Genomic DNA, 21190 nt, shown 5'->3' on the forward strand with positions numbered 1-21190 from the left:
CTGCAAACATGCAGACTTCTTTGACCCTCTATGAAGAAATGAGTCTTGTCACTGAAAAACCATGTGAAAAAAAAATTGAGTGACATAACATCCATTTTATAGGTCTGCAAAATCAATAATATAATTGAATAGCCTGCAGATGGATTATTCCTCCATTGTTCTTGCATCCACTTCTTGTGTTTTAGACCCCATTGATACTGCTTTTTCTTCATTGAGTTGGTAAGAAGTTGTTTATTGACTGGTCTCCTTGCCATTCTAACACAATTTCGAATGACATAATATTCCTCAAAATTTCGTCATATATCCCAAAAATAGATCGACCGTACTGCAAAACACAGTTAATGATGCTGTCTGTGTGAAAAAATGACTATTAAAGGAAATTAGCGGGTCCAGTGAGCCTACGCCAGCCGCCATGCTGAAAATAGTGTAAAATGGCCATTTGTTTCAATTAATTGGCATAAGGGTGTAAAACTGGACAGAGTATTCCAAGTGAGGCCTAACATGTAGTATAAACAAGTAACCATCTTTTTTTTACTTTTAATCAGTATCTATAAATACATCTAAAATTTCATTAGCTTTACAACTTGCAACATGGCATCAATAATTTTAGTGACCTATTCATTATTGTGCCAAAACCATTTTCTTCAGTCATGCTACTGTACAAGTTCTCATCTATAAAGTGTATGATTCAAATTTTAACTAAAATGTAATTTCAATCTCATAACAAATATCTAATGAAATTATTTTTTTAAAATTTCCACATCTGTGATGTGTCACTAGACTTCTATTTCCTATTGTATCATATTTTTACTCCTACAAAAACCTCAGGATAGTCAGTATATCAAGAAACCATACAATATTAATTAAATCACTTATTACTCTACATTGACAGTTTACATTCTGCTCTATTAAACTGTACTTAAATGTTACTCCCAGCTGTTTCACAAGCTGAATTTAATAACTGTTCAGACCACATACTGAAACATCAGAAAAGTATAGCAAAAAAAATGCTATAATAACAAAACCACTACCAGGGAAGAAAAATCATAAGAAATAAGAATAGATAAGTATTTGTTTCTAAGCAAATGTAAAGATATATTTTATATAGGCAGAAAAACATTAATTTATTGAAAAGTAAAGGATATACTCTCAATGTAATATCTGAACTACTAATGGAAAAGATCACTAAATAATTTAAAACAGTATGTTTGACTACATAGAAATCTCTTATATAAGAATGTTTATCTGATACCAGAGGTGAATGATTCAGAACAGGTTACTGGAACAAAAGGAACTTAGCCACTTCCTTGACCAACATTCCATACTTAAAACTACTTATATTTGTATGTAACAGCACTTAGACATTCCATTTTACATTACTTGATATTCACAAAAATGTTTAATAAAATTATTCTTATCAAAGAGGATAACAAGAGAAATAGATGTATACAAAAACTAAGTTGGCTATGAATGAACAAACATAAGGCAGAAAAAGTAAAACAAGAGAAAAATTCAGAATCCCTGAAGCAAAGATTTACAATGTATCATTCAAGATGTACTTAAGAAAAATGCACTGATTTATATTTAAAGTAAATTATGTTATCCATATACCCAGTACCATAACTATAGTGAATTGTTATAAAAAGATATTAGTACTTGAGCTTAAAATATATCAATAACTTACTTGAAAATAATAAGTTATCTATCTCATTATTATTGGTGGTACTGATGCATCATTATTAGCCACTGTGCAACTATGTATGAGAATTTATACTTAATTAAAAAACAGACAGACAGGCATTAATCAAAATGTTGATAAATGTTCAATGTCAGTGTTAGAATGGCATACTTTATGTTCATATGTATTTAAAGTTTTCTATTTAGAAACTCTTTCTGTAGCCTTTCTTTTATTTCTTATTTTGCTATTTGGTCACTCAAAGCTATTACACAGTTATTAGTAAGTAGCTCGGTACAGGTTTTTATGGATTTTTTTCAAGATCTGAAGCTCTAGTTTTGCAGTAAGGGGGACAATTATTGTTCAGTACATAGATCAAATTAGATATAATGTTTAATGAGAGTGACAACTGGTTCCAGTAGAGATGACTTAAACTTCTCAAATTGTTTAGGACATAGCTCTGCAAATACTAAGTAGCAGTAAGAAAGACAAGACAAACAGTTGATGGTCATTTCAGTCTCCAACAAATGTGCTGTATATGAGAAATATACTTCCACATCATAACTCTGAAATTCATCTAAAAGCACATACTTAGCTCTGCAGTCCCTTGAAATATATTCAGGTATGTGTTGTACAGCATAGCAAATATTTTAAAAAAATGTTAGTGTTTCTTTGGTCAGTTTTCCCACATTTGTAGATCTTCTACATGGCAAATAAACCCAAACCATAAATTTATCCATTTGGTTCTCTTACTCATCATGGTATCTAAAGCTCTTGTTTTAGTATTTCTATTAACTAGCAAATATCAGTCAGACTGTTTCAAAACCTAGTTGACCAGCAGAGACAGATATCTCCTATCAGTCTAGCATAAGATAAAATCAATCTGTTTTGAGATTTGTTGGTTGGCATATGAACGAAGGTAATCATCTGTATGCCCCTTTTCTTTTGCTGCCAAAATCCAAAGCATGACAAACCATATTATGAAGGTAGTCACAGAGACAACAGTAGTTTAAAGTTCATGTACTAGTATTCCAGAAAATTTAAAAGATATATATTTATACAGTAAAGTATGTATCTCGAGAAACAATGATCTTAAAAATATATTTTTGTATAGAATGTGAACTGCTACAGGTGACTGTTTTACTACAAGTACCATGCTCAAATTGTATATCAAAAAAAAAAAAGCCAATAAAAAACTGTATGCTGGAAAAAGCATAACACAATTACATTCCCACCTATAGTTTAACATAGGTGATTTTTAGCAAATAATTATAAAGCACTTCTTTAAATTGTGACAAAATTATAAGACCAATTACATCAGAGTAAACAATATTTACATAGCTAGAGATCAAATGTATGTAGTCAACATAACTATATTATATAAATAATGGCTGTTATATTAATAAAGTAACCAAAATGTATTAAAAGATTTTTCCTATGTTCTTTATTTCTATTCATTAATATGTACGTGTTTATCTATTTTTTAAGAGTTAAGAATGAATATAATCAAGAAATTACCATTTTATGTGGCAATAAAACAAATCAATAATTAGTTCCTGTGGCAAGCAGTTTTTTTCCTAGCAGACAAGCTGCCTTATTTCTGTATTTGAAACTTGCAATCTCCCTCTGTGAAAATAGTTATTGATAAAAAAAAAAAAAAATGCCTCTCTTTCCCATTCCTTAACAATTTGCTTTTGAGATCTCGTAGTTTCAGAGAGACAATTTTGTCCCATTAGTTATTTCTAAAGATCTTCCACCTCATAAACATTTAGAAAATGAGTCAGTAAATGCAGCAATATGATGGTAATTAATATTAAAAACTGCACAATATTGCATTATTTGTGTCTGAAAATATTTTGTTTTTGGAAATTAGGTGGCAAATTTATTTTGGTATTTTTCCCAAAATCAAATCAAATGCATTTGCCATTAATGTTGAAGCTTTGTGCTCAACAGTACTCTCACTTTTAGTGGTATTTTCCATTATAATAAATTGATCCTCAAAATGAATAATGCACACCAATGCATCCCTCAAAAGGAGAAAAATTGTTATTTTACCTTTCACATTATTTTCTCATTTTATCCTCTGTAAAATCTGAATGAAATTAAAACTTTAGCCTTTCTTCACAGTGTACTTTGATTTACAACCAAAAATGCAACGTTTACAAAGCATTTGAACAATAACCTTTATTAATTTTAACAGAAACTTTTAACAAAACAAAACAAACTGCAATACTAAGAATGAAGTACTTTACTTGCACCAAACAACACCAAAAATATCAAACAATGAGAACCCTATCCTCAACAACCAGGGAGCAACAGGCTGATGGTCAGATTCTACAACCTACCTTTGCAAGTGTGAGATGCAACAGTGTAAAGACTGTGTTTCTAAGGGTTGTGATTCAACATATCTCCTAGAAAGAATTTCTGAATAAGGAAGCAATATTAATTACTTCATTACTACACACATTATCATTAACAATCTCAACAACAAAAATTTTGAACTTACAATAACTATTTGAAGAAATTACTAAAACTATTAACTACAGAGACTTAGCAAATCCAGAAGTTATCCTTACAACTTTAACCACTCATCATAACCATCTGTTGAAAGAAAACAGAAGCCTCTTTAGACAGTAACAATGAGAATATCATTAACAGAATGGCTCCAAAGTAGGCTTGTTAGAACAGAAAGCAATCCAGCTTTTGCATTAGCGGTTTTGTTGGACCCTCTCATTAAAAGGTTTTTTTTTCCCCCGAGGGAAACAAACCGAGCAATGAAATAAAGGTTTTGTGGAGAAAGCACTGAAATTGTCAATTTCACAATCAACTGTGGTTAAAAGATATATTTGAAGTTACACCATTACCACTATCAGCTGTTAAAAGTTTACAAAAGGAGATAAGTAACTCATTATGGAATTCCTACAGCAAAATATCAGAAGACACCTATGGATTTAATTACATTGGTCAAATAAGGAGATAGCTGCAGCTAATGGAACTGGAAGCAGTGTGTGTGTGTGTGTGTGTGTGTGTGTGTGTGTGTGTGTGTGTGTACTGAAGCAAACAAACTGGCTGCTTTCAAAAGAATGTTTTACATCACAGCCTCAAACACATTCTTTAGATACTAAAAAAGAATATGCAAGTGAAAGTTTTTAAAACATTCTACATGGAGATGCTCAAATACATTTTTTCTAGTTATTTAACAAAGTTTGGATAAGTCATGTAGTTAATGGAAAGCATTAGACACAGTAACAATACTTTTACAGTACCAAAGTCGTGTATCAATTTAAAAAAAGATAAGTCACTCTGTTACATCATTAGGAAACTAAGTAATAAATGAAATTATTAAAATAAATAATCACACTAATATTTTAAGAAAAAATACTAGACTGTATCAGTATTTTTAAAATATTCTAATAAAAAAACTCAAATATTGTTGAAGTAAATGATGCCACTGGTTAACTCTAATAAAAAAAAAAATATATCTCAATTTTACCAACCATGAAGCTATACATACTATAACTCTGAATGTATTAAGTACATCATCATAAAACTGGGCAAGCTTTTAGTAAATATTTCAAGCTAGTTGTACATAAAATCAGAGTTTTTAAAAAGCTTGTAGTACAGATTAGCATGCAAATTTACAAAGCCTTTACTGAGTCAGTCTGAATGAAACAAGTTTCAGGTTAAGAAACAAATTTTGATCTTACAGTTTCATATTTCATTTGCATAATCTCTACAACCCCAATACAAATACCCATTTTTTTAATCAGTAAAACTTTATATTTTGCCTTGTTTTCTCTACTCTAACATTAACTATAGCACAATCACTAATGGACAGTGAAACGAAATTTTGAAAAAAAAAAACATGAAACAAAATGAGTAATACTATTTTTATATTTTTAGAAAAATGAAAATCTGAAAGTGACTTATTCAGTCATAAGTTCAGGTAATAACTTACCTCAGCATTTGTTAAAAGAGAGCCTAAACCCCAAAAAGTTCCTCCTCCCATAGCTGATCCCCCAATACGCTCATAGCTGGATTCAGATTCTACCTGTAAGAAATAAAATAGTTACACTGCACCAAACAAATCAACAAATTAATCACACTCTACCCTAGCTTGCATGACTTAAATCATAACCTTTTCACTAATACAGAATTTTTCCCTTTTCTCATATTCTGATTTATAAAATAAACTAAAAATATTCATTCTCACAAAACTACTATATGACTTTTGTTTATAATAAACATTCCTAAAGATGGCGTTTTTGGGACATATGCCTATGTAGAAGAGTTTTATACTAATTAAAAATTTCACTATCATTTGTTTGACGAATGAGTCCTGTAATTCAATAACAATCAAGTAACTGTCTTCACGTACCTTCATCACACTAACTCCTGAACCAATATTACAAAGCAGATATGGAAATACATTTGGATCCGAACTAGAGAATTTGTATTCTGGATTACCATGGCGACGGTACTGAAATACTTCATCTGGTATATTTTTCAACAAAAAATTACAACCTTTAATAAGACATTCCATTTCATCTTCTTTATCTACCCTGTACCAAAAATGAAAAAACAAACAAATGTAAACTAAGTCACCAATTTGTTATCAGAATTACCTTCACTGTAAACAATAATTATTTAATTTAATGGTAAATCTAATTAGAGCTGAGCAATTTAATTGATTAATGATCATAATTAAATCACCCATAAATAGATAACGTGTTGATTAATATTTTTGTTCATGATTGTTCCAACAATTAATCAATAGAAATTATGACTGAATTGACTGTCACAATAAGCAACTAATCAAAATTAGGATTTCCAATTATTTACTATTTTTCATTATTCATATTATCCAGATAAAAGTAACAAATATAATAACAATATTTTGATTAAGCATGAAGCTATCTGGATTTGGGGAAGTTTTCTCACAATTTGGTCTAAATTCCCATGGCTACTAAACTTATTTACCCTGAATTTGTTACTGTAAAAGGTACTAAGCTATCTGCCATTGTCACTAGCTTGAAACTGCTGGTTAGAGGAAAAGCAACTGGTTGGCAGCAACATCACTAAACCTCCATTTCCTTAAGTATTAAACGTTTTTTTATATATAGTGTTGTTTCTAATTTCTAACTGTACTCTGTCCCTTAAGATATGAGCATGTGCATGTCTAGAGTAAGGTTTCACAGGGCGTAGCATTTCTTCCCCACATTTTTTTTGCCAGGTGCAAATCCAGTCAGAGGAGTCGAAGGTTTGAATGCCCATTTTCTTTTCTGGAGTTAATAACGGTTATTTATTGTTGTATATAAGTAGGTATATCTATGGGAATCTTGGGGACCAAACTCCCTCCAATCATTTCTTTTCAAAATGTATTATTCAAATGCTATATAAGCAGGCATGGATTTAGTGGGATCAATGCCCTTTCACTTACATTTTTGAGAGACTTAACTTTCTTACTTAATGTTGTACAAGTAAACAAATCTAGGGAAGGGTGCTGAACTCCTTCCATTTTTTACAAAAATAAAAACAGCCAGACATCCTCACATTACTCTTTAGCAATAAAGAAGAAACATTACATGCCAGTGTTTTTATTTGATTGGGCTATCAATTACCCTAAAAGATCTGTTGAAAGATTTCTGAAATCATTGTGGAGTCTAAAACACAGTTAAGACCTCAGCCAATAATAGATTATTTCTAAGCATATACAGCAATATATATATCAATTAAACAATGCCATGGTAAATGTTTATGCCTTGCCTTTTTTCAGATACTCTGATAATGTATTTAGAATTTATAGATTTGTTTTCATCAAAGTTAGTATTTAGAACATATGGAACTTTCATAATAGGCTTGTTACAGAAGTGGTTTTTCATTGTTTAGAAGTTAGAACTCTCATGACAAAGATGCTTTTATATTACTAGTATCTAAAATAAAAAGTCAAAATAAAATAAATAGAGGCCTATTATATTATTTAATTTGCCGTACTCTGTCGTGGGTTATAATTTCACCTACTGAATGCTCATCAGCACAACTTGGGTCAGCAAACCAAAGAAATGGTAAGGCCTCTTATAATGGTCATGTGTATATAATACTTATTATGTATAGAGACTTTTTTAATAGACCATTTAGCAATCTCAAGAGAAGTCTAATGTCATAATCAAAAAGTTGGTCCACTGCCTAATACACAATAAATTTGGCAGAAAGCACAATATTATTCACATGTCTAAAATAATTTGGGTTACTAAATGGTGTGTTAAAAAGGACATTTACATTAATATTATAAACCTGGAAAAGTATATAGTATTATTGAAATAGTTAATAAACCTTGTATTGTTTCTAAATAATATTTGATGCACTTGTGTTGCATGCATAAATTTTGAGGTAAACAATTTAGTATTAAAAATAAAAATTATATAATGTGCCTGAAGTATGAAGACTAGATTTCCAGTGACTTTTCATATTTTTATGAACTGGATAAAATCTTTTCAAACATAACTTAAAATCAATTGTTATATGTTAATCCTAAATATATTTCAAAAATGTTTTAAGTCAAAAATATTTCAGAATTGATATTTTATCATTTTCTGATCTTTATTTAGTGTAATTCGTGAAGAAAAATAAAAAAAAATATTTCACATTTCATTTCTACACAGCTTAAAAGTTTTGCCTCTGAACAAACAACATGGCTGTAAATATATTTAAGAATTAAACCAATTTAAAGCTTACCTGGTGCATTTACAAGGCCCTTAAATTATTAACAAGTATTTCATAATAATCTGCTGGAGGTTTTAACACTGTCTCATGTTATCTTGATGTTTCAAGTAACCTTAAATTAGGGAAGTCAAAAAATAGCACAAAACATTTGTAATTGGAGGTCTTCGCATTTTTTATTCAGAGGGCGGCACTTTTGTTAAACTATATAGTTTATATTTATCAGTGATTTCCATAAACTATTGTTAAATTTCTTTAACTTATTTGAACAGTAAGCCAATAGTAGCTTCTCACCAACCATGTTTAATAATAGGTTATAGGTTCAGAACAATTTGATCAGTATACTTCTAAATAACATTCCTTTCTGTTCATATACTCCTTTTGTTATATATTTTACAAGTCTGCTTAAGAGCTATCTATGTTAGCTGTTCCTAATTCTAAAGTAATAAACTACAGGGAGGGCAGTTAATTAACATCAGCAACTCTTGGGTTACTCTTTATACATCAATAGTTGGACTGACAATTACATTATAATGTTCCCACAGCAAGAAAGACAAACATGACAGTGGGTTTTGTTACCACAACTAACAGATTCCAAGAGCCCTAATCACCAGGGTCCTCTTTTGTTTTGATTTAAATCAACAGTCCTTGAAGTTCAGAAGACAGATACATCAATTACGTCCTTTTTATACAGCACAGATACATTTGAAATACTTTTATCAGAAAGAAGAATGGTTCTTGTATCATAAAAGTTCACTAAAAATACAGTTAACCAAAACCATACAAAAACTTAAGAGAACACAATTAGCCTCTTATTTACACACTTAAAGTCAGAGTGAATGTAAAAACAATTAAGTTAAAAAAAAGAATAAAAGTAGTTCTTCCAATGCACCTATGTACTTTTAATTGAAAAATATACTGCCAAAAGATATGGACAACATACGTCAATCCCAACGTTGAGGTTAACAAATCTGTGTACTTGTATGCTCCTCCTCCAGTAGCTTTGATGGTCTTGCCTTGCATAAAGTCTCGAGAACCCACAAGATTCTGTTGTATAAAGCTTAAACAAGTCTCAATGTGTTTAGTCTCAAATTTGATAAAATGCAGTCTTGCACCTTCCACATCAGTCTCCGCCATTTCATACTTTGCCCCATCATTTTTCTATTCCAAATTATAAGCAAAAAATTACTGCCAGCAGTAGAATAAACTAAACAAAAATACTTGTCCAAACACAGTTCCATTTAATACACCAATCAAAGTTATAGCTACCTAACTGAATCATTGATTTAGTTGATGTAATGTTGTTTAATTAAATCGGTATTACAAATTTATGAAGCTTTAAAGCATTTTGTCACACAAATCTCAACACTAAGTATTTTAAGCTTATAAGACAACAAAAATGTTTGATATTTTTAACTTATAAAGAACGGTGAAATTCAGAAACTTTGAGATGCATATATGCAATTTTTTTTTTTTTTTTTTTAAATCGAAAACTAACTTCTATATACCAATCATCAGTAAGTAACTTTTCAAACTCTACCAAAGACAGTCTTCATTGGATATCATTAAGTCTTATTTCTAAATAATAATTCATTTTATGGTCTTTGTAAAATATTTCAAATTAATTCTCCACAATGAAAGTCAATAGCAGTTAAATAATGTATTATGGGAAGGGAAATGAGAGTTAATGTGATAAAAAAGGAAGTCAGTATTTTTCCCAACTCTAAACACACATTACCTACAGAAAAAAACAAAACACATTGAGTCTTCAATGCTTTATTGGTGCTATTAGTGCAGTTATGTTTTAACATCTCTTAAAAATTCAATTACAATTCAAATTTAGCATTTCATACTGTCTGTGAATCTTCTATCTCCTACAGAATGTAGTACATTGAATGACATAAGACAGAGCTACTACAGTGAAACAAAAGAATTTTCATAGTTCAGTTGTGGAAATCTAAAAAATTATAAACAAACATTTATAAATAACTGACAATTAAATACTTTAAGGGCTATTAAGTTATAACATCTGTAACCTTGATTTTGTGTTTTAAATTACATGGAGGTAATATAATTTCTTTGCACTTTCCTTAAGGGTGAGGGGCTTTCTACAAACCTGAAGAATCAAGGATTAAGTACGACTTTATAAAAATATATACACTTACACCTTCTTTTGTCTCTTCATGAAAATCATATGAAGCTCTTTTATAAGAAACAGTTGAGTAATATGCTATTTTTGTCAGTGATCCACCTATAAAAAATTGCAATGTTAAAGATAAACAATACTCTCCAAGATTTTAAACTTTGAGTGTAAATAATATGTACAAAAAATGTTCCTCAAACTTTTATTCATAATTTTCCATTTCAGTAGATGTGATAGTTTAAATTACTCTCTTTCAGTACAACAATACAGCAGGACATAGAAATTAATGATTTCCACGATTAGTACATTGTTTTTCAAATGTTCTTAAAAAGGTATTAAAACTTAGAATACTAAATTAGAAAAAGGCTTTAACATGCACTAACTATAATTACAATATTCATTCTTTAACTCTAATTATAAATTTTTATACTAAAAATTTCTACTTACAAGCACTTTTAAAGACAGCCATTAAAATCAAAAAATGAAGTCAACTTTCAATTAGGGTTTGTTTTAAAAAAATTAAATTCCACAATTTTAGTAACTTACAGCTAACATTTTTAAATACTACCAAATATAAACAGTAATTAAGATTTAGCATATGAATCTTATAGAAAAAAATTAAAGACTGGATATTTGCCTTGCTTAGTGATGAGGAGAAAAGTAGGCTCAATATCATCTATGGTCTTTTTTTTTTTTTTTTTAAGTGTAGCATTCATTCTAAAAGACAAAAACTAAGTTACTGATAGAAATATGCATTTTAGATATTTTTTCCATTTTGTTGTACAATTAATAGTTTGATTATGTTTGATAATAAAAACAGTCCTGCAATATTGTAATCACATAATTACTACAATTATAATTTACAACAAGTGAAAGAAGGGGTAATAATTTAGTAGGCTGAAAAAAAATTATGCTTTTTCCGGTTTTTAAAATACTTTATGCTTGAAAAAGTGTAAGATTCAGTGAACTTAATTTATAGTTCATTATATCATGGTTTTTATTAATATAAATTGTGACTGGATAATAAAGAGATTGAACATATAAACTTTAAAACAAGCCTGACACTGTCAACAGCCAATCCTGTTACTCATGTGCTGACATGGATGTGGTGGGTTATTGTGGTCCATATTTCTTCCAAAGATAAAAAGTTGAGCTATTTACCAATATTGCAAAAACAGACACAGTTCAGTTACCATGAACATGTACTGCAAAACTATGGTACAACTTCATTTCAGATTAGTGCGTTATGACTTAAAGACTAAATAGATTAACAGTAATGTCTTTTTATGGCTTAGTCTAGCAAATCCTACACCATACATGTCCCTTTGAAATTTAATAAATTTTCAGGTTTGAAGAAATAAAATGCAAGGAATATATACAAAAGTTTCTGCAAAGTGTAAATATAAATACATTTTTCATATTGCTGCAAATTATTTGCATATGTGTAATTTTAATTCATAAAACCTAATCAAATTTTAATTATACATATTTTGTGTTTAGAAGTTCCTTAGAAGATAGCCTCTTCAAAAGATAATACAAAATCATACAGTTGTTTTGGGATGAGTTAGAATTGTATGTCATTGACTTATGTAATATCTAAGATTTTGGCCTGGACATACAAAGAAAGTATCACCATAGTTCTGAGTACTTTGTTTCTCTCTTTCCTGTTTGGTTTCTGAACCCTAACAGCCAAACAAATGCTACCAAGAACTAGAAAAAAAGCTGACAATTTGGTAATTACACAGACAGTTGTGTGAATACAGATTTTGTGCATTTGTTAACTTCTGTTTGCTTGTTTTTCCTTGCTGTTTACATTCAATTTATTCTCTGCTAAACAATCTCAAACTTGTATTTTGTAGAAACTTTTGACTTTTCTGTCATATCAGTCTACTTGATAACCTACTAATAATGGGCAAGCTCACATCACTATGTTTTTAACTGAGAAAAGGTTGAACTAATGTTTCCTTTAAAACTTGTTAATAGTACAAGAAATTAGAACAGATATTTGTATGAATACACTACTTTTATAATATTAAGTCCTTCAAAACTACAAAAATAGTTTTCATTTATCTTACCAATATCAATGGCAAATCGTTTAACATTTTTCAAGTTCCTGAAAACACTATTCTGTTCTGGAAGGACAATACTCCTAGCTCCAGTTTGAGATGTCATTTTCACAAAACTTTAACCACGTTTCTGAAAAGAATTTTTGTCACATTAATAAGCTATAAGCAAGCATATACTAATATGAAAATTCAAAGCTTGGACCTTATTGATTGGTTAATTTGGTGTTTTATGGCACAAAGCAGCTAGGCTATCTCTACCAAATATCCAGTAAAAAGTTAAAATTAAAGTAAATTTAGTAAAATTCATAAAAGGATATTAAGGTAAAACAAAACAAAGTTAAAAAAACAACATAAATAACATAAAAACAATTTTTACATCTAGTTTACAATGTTAAAAGAAAAACTACAGTAATGGAAGTTGTAAAAAAGACTTTCTACAGCATAATTGTAATTATCATAACTCATCAGGAACACTAACATGTAAGTTCAAAAAACCACAATCAGTCACCTGAAGTTTGCCTTTCCAGTCCTGGTTCCAAGTTATTTGGCATTATGGCCATTTTCAAAAAGTAAAGTAATAAAAGTTTTGAAAAACTTGTAGCAAAATTTTAATAACTCACCATGATGACTAACGGGTAGTTCAAACATCAGTGTTAGTCACCTGAAGTTGGCCTTTCCAGTCCTGGTTTCAAGTACTTTGACATTACATCCATTTTCTAATTTCAAATCAAATAAGATGAACTGAGATTCTTAAAAGAGAATCTCATTAAAAAAAGGTGTAATGTATAGATTAAAAATCTTAAATGGCATTTAAAAGATTAATGGCCTTTAAAAAACCAAAAACATTTTCAAAGTGGACAGTGTCACCATCGCCAATAACACTGTCCAACATTACGAACAAACCTTGGGACAGAACATGTTTAAAATTGTGCTGTCATTGAGAGTCATAATGATGGCAAAAAAGTAAAATGTGGCATTTTGTGACCTGAGTGTTACACAGACTACACATTTGTACATCAGTTCCAGATAAAAGAAAATGATGAGTTAAAAAACTGTGACCAATACATAGACCAGTTAGAACAACTTCCTCTTTCTGATCCTTAAGGAAGCAAGACAGTCAAATTCCAATATAGGGTTTTATTTGGAAAAGCTTGTTTGCATGTTGCTTACTCCAAGTAGACTGCCTGCTGACATGGAGCTGAATCTTGAATACAGGGCCATAGTCCATGTATGGAACAGGCACAGCAGTGTTAGTGCCAGAGCAGAGAGATTTGACTACAGTTTCAGCAAGCTTGTTCCCACGAATATCAACATGGCCTGGGATCCAGAAAAACTGGATAGAAGCAGATGTTAAAGAGAAATGGGCCAGTCAGTTTTGAATAATCGGCAAGAACAGGGTGTGAACTAACATGAAGTGATTCCAGGGCCAGTAGAGAACTAAGCAAGTCAGAATAAATAGTGCAGTTTGAGTACTGCTTAGCTTCTATGTGATCCAGGGCAAGAGAAATGGCATACAGTTTAGCAGTGAACACAAAAGCTGTAGAAGGAATTCTGCATGCAACCACCAAACCAACAAACCATGGCAGTGACCACACAGACACCTGATTTCAAACCATCTGTATGAATAGGAATGGAAGGATGGTTTGAAAGATGTTCAGCAAATAACAGACAGTATTTCCAATTAGGAGTGTCTGCTTTTCTCAGATGACTTAAAGATAGATCACATTTGGCAATTGTAAGAACCCATGATAAGTTGGACTGACCAGTGGATACAGCAATGTTATCCAAGGACAGACTCAATTCATCCAACTGCACCTGGATACAAAGGCCAAAAGAAGCAATGGCAGATCATCTGTTCTAAAAGAGTATAGTCCACTGAGGAAGGAAAGTACAACCCAAGGTTGGATGCTTTGGTAACAAACAAAGTTTCAAAGCATATAGTAAAAACAGTTGCAAACAAAGGAGGTGCAAAGAAGGTTCCTGAGATTATGTATAAGCTCTGAACTGGTGAAATGCAGAAAGCCCCATTGCAGAGCTGAAGTCCTTGATGATGAATGGAGTCCAGCATCTTTAAGGCCAAGGTTCTAGCTGAGCCATAGACCAGTGATCCATAGTTGAGTTTTGATTGAATAAGAGCATAATATATCTTTAGCACTGAATGTCGATCTGCTCCCCAAGTGGTGGAAGAGAGGACATTGAGGATGTTCAGTACTCTTGTACATTTAATGCATAGCTGCTTGACATGTGGTATAAAGATCAGCTAAAGGTCTCAGGGACCACAGGCAGCACAACTTCACCAATACAAAGTTCAGGATCAGGGTGAATACCCCATTGGTAGTAAAATTGCATGTAAATGGTTTTATAGAGAGAGACGTTAAAGCAGTTTGCTGTGATCCACTGAGGGCCAGTTTGCATGATCCAGCTTCCACTGGGCAGACAGGTCAGGTGGCAATGACCACAGCCAGTCTGTCTCAAAATTATAGGAAAGTGATCACTGCCTCATGGATTATTGTCAACCCTCCATGAAAAATGGGAGAATAATGAAAGGGAGCAAACAGAGATCAATAGCAGTAAAGGACTGACTAGGTGCATGAAAACAAGTAAAAGAACCAGTACTGAAAAGAGAAAGGTTGTGATGAGAGCATATGCTCTACAGAGCAACCCCTCCTATCAATATCAGCACTTCCCAGAGGGGATGTCCATTAAAGTCCCACAGGATTAGAAAGGGAAATGGCAACTGTTTGGTGAGTGCAACAAGGTCTGATTGATCATAGGTCTCTCCAGGCAACAGGTAGAGAGAACAGTGATGGTATGACCCAAGAAAACAGATGGCTACAGCCTCCAAGGGTGTGTCAAGTGGCAAAGACAGGGTGGGCACAAGCTGATCAACCAACAGTGCCACCCCTCAATGTACTTGTCCATCACACAGCCTGTCATTTCTGTACAAAGAAAACTACCAATAGGTGATTGTATCGACAGGTTTCAAAAATGTTTCCTGTAAGGAAAGACATACAGGATAGTAGGAAGCAATCAGCGCTTTGATGTTATCCAGATTAGAACATAAACCTCGACAGTTTCATTGTATCAAGGTTACCATTTTTATTTATGTGTAAGTAAATTGGGTGGAGAACCCTTCTGTTTATGACCACATCTTTTTTCTTTACTGTGTCTATTCGAGGGAGGTTTATTGACCTCCATGGATCCTGCCCTGAGTCGATTGGGCAGGTCTTTGCAGTTGGAAGGGGATTCCAAAGACTGAGGATGTGAACAAATGATTGTTTTGCATCTTGGGGTGAGAGAGGAAGATGGATCCGAGGAAATGCCTGTACCCGGAACCAAAGGATGTGGATCTTGGGATTTGTTGGAATATATGTAAGGGACAGAAATGGGTGTTGAAGTTGATTCATCAACATTTTAACCATGGAGGTCAAAAGGCTTTTCATTTGTTTTGAGAATGATTCTTTTGGAGGCACAGAGAGATCTGTCTGCACTCCCACTGTAGTAGTGGAACAAAGTGCAGCAGCATATGTTCGAGATGAAGTGGTGGACAGCAATTTTCAAGCCTCAGGATAAGTAATGTTATGAATCGTTTTCAAATGCAGCACCTCATTTTCTTCCAACCATTTAGAGCAAGAATGAAAGTAGGATGGGTGAAAGCCATTGCAACTGATGCAATGAGGGTCCATTTCACACTCATAGGCATCATGGTCTTTGCCACCGCAACAAACACACGTCAGGGAACCACAACACGACGTCCTTGAGTGACTGAACTGCTGACACTGAAAACATCTGAGACGGTGTGAAATGTATGGCCATACCCAGCAATTAAGATAACCTGCCTTGATGGTGGCAGATGGACGTGGTGACATAAATGTTAGAATGAGGATCTTGATTGGCATTGTAATTCCATCTTTGCAAGTGGAGATATGCTTCACTGCAGAAACTCCCCAAGTGGAGAAACCAGCAAGAATCTCTGACTCAGGGATGTTCTTTAAATCCCTCTCAACAATAACTCCTCATGATGAACTCAAAGTAGCATGAGGTGTAACCTCAATAGGTGTATCCCCAATTGCCTTTGAATGCAAGAGGAGTTCACTCTTTTGAGATGTGGATGTTTCCACCAATATGTCACAAGATTAAAACTTCTTTACTAACTTTGGAGAGCCAGCAAGTCCTTTTAGACCCTTCTGAATGAAAAAGGGAGACATTTGTCCTAAAGGTCTGTCTGAAAGTGATTGAAATATAAGAATTTGAGGTACAACAGATGTTCCAGATGTTGAATATTGCTGCTCAGAATCTTCAAGACATGGTCATTTACCAATGGAATGTTTCTTCACTATTTTATTTACATTTTTATTTGGAGGATCCATAATAAAAAAAAAGAATATTTTGGTGCCCATTGACCCCACCCAACATGAAGCCCTAAGAGGGAACAGACTACAGTGCCAAACAAGGGCACTGCAGCAATGCCAGGGTTTCATCAGCATCAGAATAAACAATGTCCACAACACTTGTTGAAAACAAACACTGGTACTAGGTTGATGCTAGCCCAAGTGGATCAGCCAACTGACCCAAGGTGGGCCACCCCAAGGCTGCCTGTCTACAGGAATTCAAGGCAAAAGTGGCGTGTTAGAGTTAGACCCCTCAACCACCAGGATCCTCTCCTTTCCTTCACGAGTAACCATACATGGCAAACACATCGGTGGATGTTTAGATCCCAGAAAACAGAACCTTCCCTGGGAGGTCCTCTCACCATGTACAGAAATCCACATCGAGGGAGGATCTTATTGATCAGAACAGCTTACTGCATGGTTTTCATCATATTTAAGAGTAGATGGACAATATAAATAAACTAGATGATCAATTGTGAATGTAAAGTTTGCAGTTTTAAACAAGATTTCACTGTAAGATTTAGAAGTTTATAGTGTTAATTTCATATACAACTTGTAATTAGTTTTATACAAATTTAATCTTATATTTATGTATTATAATTTCTAAAATTAAAGCCCATAAACTGACCACAGACTTGAGGGTCAATTAGTAGAATATTTTTCAAATGATACATGTTAGCAAGCAAAAGATAAAAAAATAAAAAGGTTGGCAACAAATCCCTTCCATCATCATTTCAAAAAAAAATTGTAGTTGTCACTACAAGACAGTTTGTCTAGTTAGCAGGTCAAAATTAGTAAGAGTAGCAAGTAGTTTTCAGTATCTTTGCCATCAGAAAAATAGCACAAACAACATTTGTAGCAACTGGAATCAAATCAGAGACCACTGAATTACTGACAATCTACTACAATGCATGGTAATCAAGTTTCATAAATTAAAGTTATAAAGTTCAGTAACTTTTCTGCATGCTCACTTGCCTAAAACATGTGCAATCAAACCATGAACATGTTTACTGAAAACACATACTTTTGTCTCAAATATGGTTGATATGGGTATTAACACTTTTACTGATAAGCAGCTTAACAAAGATAACCTAGGAAGGTCAAAACATTGTTCTCTGTTTAGCAATAAAAAAGTGTTAATACCCATACCAACCATTCTGAGATGCATCTTTATTTCAAGTGGGTTTCTCGTCATTACGAGAAATATATACTTTACCCAAGTACACTTCACATATTCAAATATCAAATATCTTGATGGAACATGAACATAAGTTAATTGGGCTTCACTGTTTGAAATATCAGTCCTGCAAATGAAACTCTTTTACAGGATTTTCAATATTTCAAAGAGCTTTTCCTCATACTCACACCACTTATAGTTGATAGATATAAAAGTTTTCTATTTTATGGTGATTTATTAATTATAATGTAAAATATCATTATTAAATATCTTAATTTTTGTACATGTTTCTCACTAGACATAACAATCACAAGTGTTTGTTAAAATGGTTATTTCAGTTATGGTGATTTTTCAAATTCTAGACTTTATATGTGTTGTTGAAATGCATGTGTAGTCATTTTAACATGGTGTTGGATCATTTAAAACAGCTTTGCTTGTTTTATTAGGGCCCGGCCTGGCCAAGCGTGTTAAGGCGTGCGACTCGTAATCTGAGGGTCGCAGGTTCGCATCCCGGTCGTGCCAAACATGCTCGCCCTTTCAGCCGTGGGGGCATTATAATGTGATGGTTAATCCCACTATTCATTGGTAAAAGAGTAGCCCAAGAGTTGGTGGTGGGTGGTGATGACTAGCTGCCTTCCCTCTAGTCTTACACTGCTAAATTAGGGATGGCTAGCACAGATAGCCCTCGAGTAGCTTTGTGCGAAATTCCAAAAACAAATAAACAAATTGTTTTATTTTTTTACCTTCAGTTCATCAATTACAAAATTATTTAATTTTTGAACATTCTGCTGACAGAATTTGACATGTTAAATGCTGAATCAAGAACACAGTTTCAATCTCCTAAAAATATACTTATGGATATATTTCGAAATATATGTACAAGATGAAAAATTATAACTATAAAACTTGGATGCAGTAATCAAATGATGTCAACTGCCAAAATATCTCTAACTTTTATAAATATTAAAGAAGTTTTTTTTTTCAACTCAAAAATATGTTTGACAATTGTTTTATTGAAATAGAACCATTTCTTACTAATGAGATGCCAATTTTATTCAAAAAGTGATGAATTTTTGGCAACAGTGTGTTCTTTATCATGTTGAAAGATACAAGCTATAATAATCAAATCACCCACCTAATTAAATTCTCACTTTAAAACAAACACACCCAAAATTACAAACAAAACCTTCCACAATGTCTTAAAAAAAAGTAATAAAAAAAAAAGGTAGGTTATATAGAAGTTATCTTGGTGAAAAATTGTCCTTTTTCCCCAAAACCTATCAAGACATTGTCCAGTGAGACTTTGTATACCCATTCACACAGCTCTATTGCAGTTAAAATTAATTTCATTTTGTTAGAATTCAAGAAATGTAAAATTGGCCAAACACAGCCTAATAATTAGCATGTTAAGACTGCAAATTTGAGGATTTATGGTTTGCAATTGGTTACGAAAGAGATGTGTTTCACACATTCAGGCCATGATTGAGCAAAAATGTGACAGTGGGTGTTAAAGAAGAGGAAAATGAGGCAATTAACTGATAAGATCAATTATCTATGAGTATGATGATACAGACTGTTACAAAATAATTGATAAGAATTATGATTAAATCTATTAAATATTAAAAAAATATTTAACTGAAATTTGATTTGATTATTGTTCTTTTTTGTTATTCCAACTACGTAAGTAAATCAAAATATTGCTATTGTTGTTGTTTTTTCTTTTTTTATTGTATTGTTTGTTATGGTAAGTAATCATTAACTATGCATGGTATGTACCATCAAGTGGTGTTTCAAATTGTCTTTACTCAATTTTTATATAACTGCATTTTATACCTGCAATGAAATCAAACTTAGATATTACTGCTTGTAACAATATTCACTCAGGATATCTCCTACATACTGGTTAGGTATAACCGTCTGAAAATTTAAAGTCAAAATCTAGACAGAAGTGAAAAATTAGAGAAAGAAAAGCCAAAGTATTTTTACACAGTTTTGAATCAGAATGACTATATGGTATGTGCAAGATGCAATGGGATTTTGGCACTGCTCAATTTATAAATATATTACAAAAATTCTTAGGTTTTAAGACAAAAAAAGAAATCAGTATTTAATACTTCAAAAGACATGTATGTGTATGTACATTATATATAATGCATGTAATGGAATATTAACCCTAAATAAACAAATATGGATGTAATGGAAATTATTCCTTCTATAAAACATTTCCTTTATTAAATGGTATTTTCCAATTATGCATGCATTTGATAAAGAAATGTGAAATCTCTCCAATTTTAAAAACTTTTGCCTGTTGGTACTGAAAGGGAAAGTTAACTTCTCCAGTTTGGCAGTCTGGCTTGACCTCTGATTTGGTATATAAAAATGAAATCCAGTACTAATTTTAACTTCTTTTAAAAGAAAATGAAAATAAACTTGTACATTTAATACAACTCAAATTACACAAAACCTTACACAATGAAATTATATAAAAAAAAAAAATCTGCAGGATTTTCTTCAAATTATGGAACTGTATGCATTTATATGTATTTCACCCAAAACATTATGTAACAAATGCAATGCTTGTAAGTAAAATAACTGCCACATAATAAATCTTCATATTTCTAGTTATATTTTTTAATATATTTCACTTGACACACTAGGCATTCATATATAAAAGTATTGTGACTGTCATGTTTTATGGAATGCCATAAAACTATGTTAAAAGTTACAAATAAACTTGTTCTAATTCCAGTTTTATTTACAATTTGTCACATAGGCATTTAAGTGACAAATTATTCACAATTTTATATCATAAATTTGTCAATATATACATTATATAGTGCAGCCCTTTTTACTGCATCAATAATAAATGTATTATTTATTCAAACTGATAAAAAGAATATAAAATTGCACACATTACTATTTGTAAAATTTAATAGCTTGTCAATATTTCTGAATAAACAACTTACTTGTTACTGAGTTGTAATTCAGCAAAGATATTACACATTTCATGAAATAGCA

General features: G+C 31.9%; 1 protein-coding gene across 3 annotated transcripts in view; it reads right to left on the bottom strand.

The window, feature by feature from the left end:
* Positions 1-21190, bottom strand: part of LOC143240889 (4'-phosphopantetheine phosphatase) — a 60503-nt gene that overhangs the window by 33571 nt on the left and 5742 nt on the right. For all 3 annotated transcript variants that reach the window (XM_076484117.1, XM_076484119.1, XM_076484118.1), the window contains exons 2-6: positions 12614-12734; positions 10561-10646; positions 9339-9556; positions 6054-6237; positions 5634-5726 (exon numbers count right to left, since the gene is read on the bottom strand). In XM_076484117.1, coding sequence (XP_076340232.1) covers positions 5634-5726; positions 6054-6237; positions 9339-9556; positions 10561-10646; positions 12614-12710 — 678 coding nt within the window. In that variant the 5' untranslated portion in view covers positions 12711-12734. The remainder of the gene's footprint in view (positions 1-5633; positions 5727-6053; positions 6238-9338; positions 9557-10560; positions 10647-12613; positions 12735-21190) is intronic.

The sequence above is a fragment of the Tachypleus tridentatus genome, chromosome 13 (genome assembly GCF_004210375.1).
Source record: "Tachypleus tridentatus isolate NWPU-2018 chromosome 13, ASM421037v1, whole genome shotgun sequence".
In the NCBI taxonomy this organism is placed as follows: Eukaryota; Metazoa; Arthropoda; class Merostomata; order Xiphosura; family Limulidae; genus Tachypleus; species Tachypleus tridentatus.